The sequence below is a fragment of the Montipora foliosa genome, chromosome 1 (genome assembly GCF_036669935.1).
Source record: "Montipora foliosa isolate CH-2021 chromosome 1, ASM3666993v2, whole genome shotgun sequence".
NCBI lineage: Eukaryota > Metazoa > Cnidaria > Anthozoa > Scleractinia > Acroporidae > Montipora > Montipora foliosa.
Genome location: NC_090869.1, coordinates 56,730,813 through 56,738,312, shown reverse-complemented (window position 1 = coordinate 56,738,312; position 7,500 = coordinate 56,730,813). Strand labels below are relative to the sequence as shown.

The 7,500-nt window shown below is 37.4% G+C and overlaps 1 protein-coding gene across 1 annotated transcript in view; it reads right to left on the bottom strand.

Annotated features, from left to right (window-relative positions):
• LOC138002288 (gamma-secretase subunit Aph-1-like) overlaps window positions 1-7,500 on the bottom strand; it is an 11,445-nt gene that overhangs the window by 1,576 nt on the left and 2,369 nt on the right. The window contains exons 2-4 of the mRNA XM_068848356.1: window positions 7,044-7,187; window positions 1,475-1,548; window positions 346-468 (exon numbers count right to left, since the gene is read on the bottom strand). Of these exons, the coding sequence (XP_068704457.1) occupies window positions 346-468; window positions 1,475-1,548; window positions 7,044-7,187 (341 nt within the window). The remainder of the gene's footprint in view (window positions 1-345; window positions 469-1,474; window positions 1,549-7,043; window positions 7,188-7,500) is intronic.

The following is a 7,500-nucleotide window of genomic DNA, read 5'->3' as shown; positions in this document are numbered from 1 at the left end:
GAAAGGTAGTATTTAGGTCACATTTACAACTTTGTAAATTCAGAAATGGTCCAGATGCCACCTTAAGTGGTATTGAGTAACGTCAGTAGATGTCATAAACGCCATGGTCGTTGATACGATAGGTCAACGAAGTCGACATCAATGACCTGAGTGTTTTTACCATCTACAGTACTCACGACACACAAATCACTTGACGATCAAGATGACTTCTGCTCAGGTGAGGGGCTATACAATGTTAATTACTACTTCTTGTGAATAAGGAAAAATCTGAAAACACAAAGTTCTTAAAGATGAAGTACACAATTTTCTACTCACAATGGAAACCAAAACAAAATCAACACTCACCTGACACAATCAGAAAGTTTTGAGGATCATTCTGTAGTCCTAGAGTTCCTGGTCCTGTGATATCTGCCAGTACATTTACCATAGCAAATAGACCACTTATAATACCATAACCTAAGCCTGACACTAGAAAAAGAGATTCGATCATTACTAAGAGACAATCCGATTTTCTACGTAATTAATTTTAGTGGTATTCTTTCACGTGAGCATTTCAATTCTATGCCACCTACTGCTGTAAAGCCTCTCACAATAGTTGCAATGACTAGTGTCTCGAACCGTGCACTGTAAGAACGATCTGTTCATAATGTGCCAATAGATAATATACATTATTAAATTATCAGCCTCGGGTATTGCGTTTCTAGCTTACTGATTGGTTAGCTCAATCTTGGTTATCAGCTTAAATGCCCTATGACCTACATGTAATATGGAAAATGATTGTGTCAAGTGTTGCCGAGCTGGAAACAGGTTGGCTTTGATTTTTAAGTGTCCAAGCATTCAAAATTAAATGAAAATTTAATGAAACAAAATTTGCACTTGTTGGATACGAGACTGGTTTTAGCCAACCTGGCGCGTAGCATTGGCTACTTACCATCTCATATCATTGCACGCTCAAAAATAATTGTAAAACATTATACTGCTGAAAAATCCGCCAGTCTCCCCATCCTAGGCGCAAGACTACTTTTTGTGCCCTAGGTTGTTCGGGGGAGGGGGGAATGTGTATTTGGCTGCTGCCTGTGTGTACTGGTACAAAGTAAATCAAATTTGACAGGTGCAAGGTATTGAATAGCCGTTACATGTATCTTTCATTTCCCAATGTGAGTACAGTAAACATGAGTTTCATGTCCACAAAACATGTCACTTTGGTGAACTAATGGCTAATAAGAAGAAAGGAAGTTATGTAAGTTAGAATGTTTGAAAGTACCAATGAAAATCTGAGAGTAAATTACATGTACATGCTGAGGATTCTAACTTTTACAGCTTTTTTACAATTTTATAATCTGGAAAAGAATGTCCATTTTATGTACATGTAATTTGATTCGAGATTAGAGGATATTATGGTAATGAGTTCACTTCTCTTGACAAGTATGGTACCCTTTGTTTTTTTTTTGTTTACAAGTAGTGTTATACAAACCATATGCAATTCTGTGCTTTCTTAGTGGATCGGTCTGATGATTGATAATTGAAAGAAGACCTTCATCAGCTTTCCTAAATTAACAACAAAAGAAGACCATAACAACTTCACATTGATTTCATACAAGTTAGATTATGGATCTGGGCACTAGAAATTAGTATGGGTAATCAAATGCTGACGAATGAAATTAGGGAATAATTCCATGTGCCTTTAGGTGAGGGAAATTATTGGATTTTGGACAAAACGATCGTGAAATTATTCCCTAATTTCATGAGTATAGCATTAATTTTGGTTAGCTAAGCCAATTAATATCATGGGTAACAAATTACGTTCATAAGATGCAGTTTATTTTCAAACCTGGACACCATTTTGGCACAGTAGGAAAAGTTGCCATGGCAACATTGTAATTTTTACGTTTTTTAGATCTGTTTTAATTTGTCACCCACTTTATTAATCCTATAATTGGCTTCTCAAAATTACTATTAATTTTTGCTACAGTAGTTGCTGAACCAAGGAGCAACTAAAATATTACTTAAACAGCATATTATGTTATTTTTACAAAAAATTCCCCTGTACTCAAGATGAGACCTCTACAAAAATAATTTTAAGGACGTTCGCACCCATTGCTACTGTGCATCTTTTCGCACATGTCACGCACACCTCATGCATCGTAGACCACGCAGGTAAACACGATTCTAAAGGCGCAAAAATTTTCCACAAGAATGGAACATAAAAGTATGTGGCATCATGGGATAGCTGTGGACCCAGGTCTTCTCGGAAGTGTCATGCAATGGCGTGACAGTGCGAATAGACAATCGCTTTGAGAACTTCGCAGCGATTTTACTCTCTTGAATGCTCGGTGACCCCCATCTTTCTTTCTGTAGATCACTTCCTTTCTTGATTTTGTCCACAAAAAACAAAAAAAATCTGTACGTGAGAAGTTACAAATATTTGGCCTTTTATGCTCTCGTGCGACTGAAGTTTTCTTTCTTAGACTAATATGTATCGTTTTTCAAGGTCTATTTCACCTCAGAAAAAGATATCACTTGCAAAGGTTAATTTAGTTATATTAGTTATGTTGAACTGAGTACGTTTACCTGATCTAAATTTCACTCATGTAGCTTTTTTATTGCTGACAGTTGTAAGCTAAGATCGTCTTAAAGTAACGCAATCTTCTAAAAATGCACCTCATGATCTCGAAAACGAGCACGGTGACCCCCATTTTTTTTGCCTTTTTGGCAAAAGTAGATCATTACCTTTCTGCGTGGCAAGTTTAAAAAAAATCTGTACATGGGAACGTTTTGGGCGCGAACGTCCTTAAATGTTTGTGTGTGGATTTCAAGTTGTCATATAATAACTGTCTTTCACATGTCACAGATTTGTTAAATTGTAGATACTAAAACAAGGAATGATCTACAATGAGCGACAATGACCAGCCTACAATTAGGTACAATGACCTACAATGGCCTCCTTAAGTAACTTACAATATTACCAAAGAGAAACACAAAAGTGGATCAGGTGAGCAGAAAACATCCACTGTGCGTAGTCATGCAACACTTTTTCCCATTGCATGAAAGCCCAAGTGACGACAGCAATTACGCAAATGGCCTTAAAGTGCCCCTGTGATCACAAACATCCCTTCCTTTTTTTCTTCAGATTTTGAAAGTGTGTTTGCTTAACAACTACATGTAACTGGCAAAATCTTAAGCTTTGATTTTTATCCAAAGGCCGCTTACTTTGAGTGTAAGGTTTGAATTTCAAGGTCTGCTATTACTCATGTTCAAAACTGACCAATTGGACCTCACAGGGTTGGATCAAGGGAATTTAAGTGATGTCAAAGGCTCACTAGCTTAAAATTTCAGTGTGTGAATGCAGCATATTACAATGTATATATATGCAAAACACAAGTTTTAAAGTCTGAGAACCCAAAACTCCCATGCTGCATATTGATTCTGCAGGCGTACACATGCACAGCATTCTTAAATTAATGAGCCTCTGACATCATATTCTCCTCAAATTATCTAGCACTCTCAAGAACTTAAAGTTAGTAATAGCGGACCATTAAATAAGAAAATTCCAATGAAAATAAACAAGTGTCTTTTTAAAATTAAGGCTTCAAACTTGGGTCGCTTAGTGTTTAGTTAACATAGCTTTGAAACCCAAAGAAAAATAAGAATTGATTTTTTGGTCACAGGGGCACTTTAAAGGCAGAAATAAATTGCAAAAGGACCCTTGGATGGCTTTCCTTTGTTTAAAAATCTAAATTGAAAATGTACAAATACATGTATCAAGACTTTGCTTGGCAATGATAAAGTCTTAATTAGAGCAGGAAAAAAAAAAAGAAGAGAAGTTTATAAATAAGGTATTCTTCCTGCAATGTTTTGATTGGTTCAGAGTGCACAATAAAAAGTCTCAACTTGCTCAACAACAAGGTTTTGATTAGTTCAAAGCGCAGGGTGGAATGTTTAACCTTTGAACTGTAGACATGATGCATTGAATTCAGAGCCAAAAACTATCTTTTATTTTAGTTCATTACAGGTCATTAGTTCATTTTGGCTTATAAGGTACCTCATTGTAGGCCATGGTAGATCATTACAATGTAGCTCATTGTAGCTCCTTTAGGCCATTGTAGATCATTCCTTGTTTCAATATCTACGCAGATTTTTAGGTTTCGATGACTCCATTTATTGATTTGCCATCTGGAGGGTAGAATTCTCCTTTTTTGAACATCTGGTGCCATCTTGAAACTTACAAAATTACCCTGAGATTGGGCAAATCAATGACCCTGTCTTTTTAGATCACATCACATTAATTTTGCAAGACTGGTTTGTGAATGAAGTGCGAGATGTTCTCTTTTCACAGTAACGGCCTGTTCACATGAAAGTGGGGGACCCCGGGTAGGTGAGGCACATGTACCCGACCTCGGTGGGGCAACCAATCTATCCATACAATCTCTCTTCTCTTTTTTTCTTGATTGTGTTAACATGAGAGGTGGGGTACCTCACCGAGGTGGGTTGCCCGGTCAGGCGGGCCGGGTAACCCGCTTAGGTGGGGTGAGTTTTCTCCATGTGAATGCTGAAGGTGGGTTACCTCGCCTGACTGGGGTGATGCTCACCCGGGCATTTATCTTTAGTTTGAACATTCCGTCAAAGCCCGCTAAAAGAACATGGCTATATCAGCCACTACAGACCTGGCAAGCTTTCCCGAATTCACCTTCAAAACGTTGAGGGAAACAGTTTCCTTGCAGAAAGCGCCGGAGAACATGATAGAAACATTGACAGTATGGTGTCCGATAATCATGCACAATGAATGATTTGCTGCTTCTAGGCCTATTCTTTGGAGCCAACGTCTTTTGAGGATTAATTACATGTAGGTCAACATTAAAACCACATAATTGGAAAGCTGTCGCTAAAGATGCCAATGAAATGAAATTACTTTTACCGCCAAAACATGTCCTTTGTTTGTGTTCAAGCTTAGCGAGCATGCGATAGCATTTGGGAACCTCACTCCACTGCCCCGGGGCTATAAATATTGCATGTGAAGGCATGCTTATTGTTTACTAAGCATAGGCCAGGTACCTCACCTACCCGGGGTCCCCTACCTCAATGTGAACAGGCCCTAAATAAATTATCATTTTGATTGTAAGAGGTATTTCAGGACTCTACATGTAGAATTTAGATGCATGAGAATTCATTCAAGTCAATTACCCTTCCCTTTAAAAAGCCTGTTATGCAGGCAGTACAACTACTTACAATGACATTTTGCTTTGAAAAGTCAGTCCACCTAAAGTTTGAGTTCCCACTAAAGGCAATAATATTATTATAATTATGATCTTCTAGTTTGTGTGCTTTTGTGCGTTTTAGTTTTAGGATATTTAGCTCATTGAGTATTTTTTATTTTCTTTGCTTACTTTTTTGAAGTTGAAGTGTTCAGAGTTCTGAGGTGATTACCTCTGGCTTGGCCATTAATAGGCCAGTTTCATATTCTAATGGTTGCACTGGATCTAGCATGAAATGGTGTTTTCCTTTTTGTCAAAGTTTGCCTATTTGAACCTTTGTACTGTAATAGTTGTGTTACCTTTCCGTAAGAAAACCGCCAAAAGTGGAGTGTATTGAGAACGGAGATGTGAGATTGTCACAGTGGAATAAAGTTGTTGTGTTAAAAGCTGTCCGGTGTCCAGTAGTTACCGTATTTACCCGTGTATAAGTCGACCTTTTATGGCCTCAAAAGAAGCTCCAAAAATCTCCCTCGACTTATACACGGGTCAAAGATTTTGAGCCAAGTTCCAGCTAAGTAATTTATTCAAAATTAACAAAATAATGTTGTCTTGGGCATAACGAACGCAGTGGACAAAAGCTGACGTAAAAGACTTCAAAATGAATGACAAAAGACTTCAAAATGAATGTAAGCAATTCCAGTTGAAATGAAAAAGGATTTGTCCAACTCTAAATGTTGAAGATACTCACAAGCACAAATATGAAATAGACACTGGAAATTTTCGTTTTCCAAAGGTGGACAGCTCTAAAAGGCATTTCTGTTTCTTTGAATAAAACACGATCGTTTAACGGCTTAGTAACCTGGCGCAATACCTCGTGTTTGTGTGCAAGCATCATCACTCGTGTTGCGTGAAAATGCTGGTTGGTAATGAATGTTTTTTATTCTTTACATGTATACAAACCTGGGAGATTTAAATGCTTTTGCAAACTTCGTATGGTTTGGTTTTTCAGTTTTGTTTTGTTTGTCATTTGAGAAATTATAAGTCAAGGACCAATTAAACCTTGCACATTTTCGCATCGTTCGCAAGTTATTTTCAAAGATTGACTCCTGCTTCTGTGATGTTGCATTGTGCTTATCCTCTAACGCCCTTGATCCTTGAACAACGAAACAGGAGAGTTTGAGGTTTACATGTTCGATTTTCTGATTTTCTCAAGGACAAAATGCCCGCATATACAACAGCTGCTGAACAACAAAACTATTAAGCGCTTGAGGCCCTGATTTTTTTGTGTATCCACATTTCCAGAAATCGAAGAATACAAGATTAGTGTCCCATGAACATTTAACAAAGAAATTAAGAAATTGCGTTTTTTGCCATCAAAAATGGGGGATCGACTTATACATGGGATTGACTTATACACCAGTAAATACGGTACTTGCCTACCATTAAATTGGCCGTGGTTTGGTGGTGACATTGTTAACATGTGTGTACCCAGCCCTTGTATAATCTGGTTGTCAAAGGTAATCTTTGACCACCAGCAATCTGAGATTATACGGCAATAAAGCTTGTAAGATTCTTCAATCACAAAGCATTACTGTAGAGGAATTTTTTCAATATTATTGTTTTGTGTGGTTGTTAATTTACAGAAGTTTCAATAACCTTTTCGAGAACTGGCTGATCTATGGTGGATTAGGTGGCTGTGATCACAGCGAGAACTCAAACAAATGAGGCAGCTCGTAAGCTTAACAAACAGTGGTGTATGAGGCCCTATAGATGGTGGTATGCCACCCATAACCAGCTTTTGTTGACACCACTGAGTTTATCCTGTACATTCAAGGCTACTCTTTTCCATACCTCATTATTTTGTAGAAAGCAAATCTAAACAGCTCCTGGAATAAGACTGAAAATGTGATACCAAATGCCAGATATTTCTTGAGAGGTGACACCACAGTCCACCAGATTGATGATAGCAGCAAGGAAAGTAACCAGAAAAATGCACTGAAAAACAAGTGGTGTCATAATGATAGTATACACACTGTAAAATAATGGAAATGGTAAAACGTAATCTACTTGAGATAATAACAACTTGAGGTGAGCATATAATAACTGAGCGAAAATTGCTGTCTTTGTAATTTCATCTGCAAATGGTTAGACTTTCAAGTCATCTCTACGGAAGCCAATAAGGGACAATCACAAAATATTTGTCAAATCGAAAAAAAAATTGGAAATCACAATTTTTTTGGGCAAATCAGTGTTAAGAGTTTTCAAATCTGAAATACTTTTAATGATGAAAACAAGCGAAAAGAGTTTG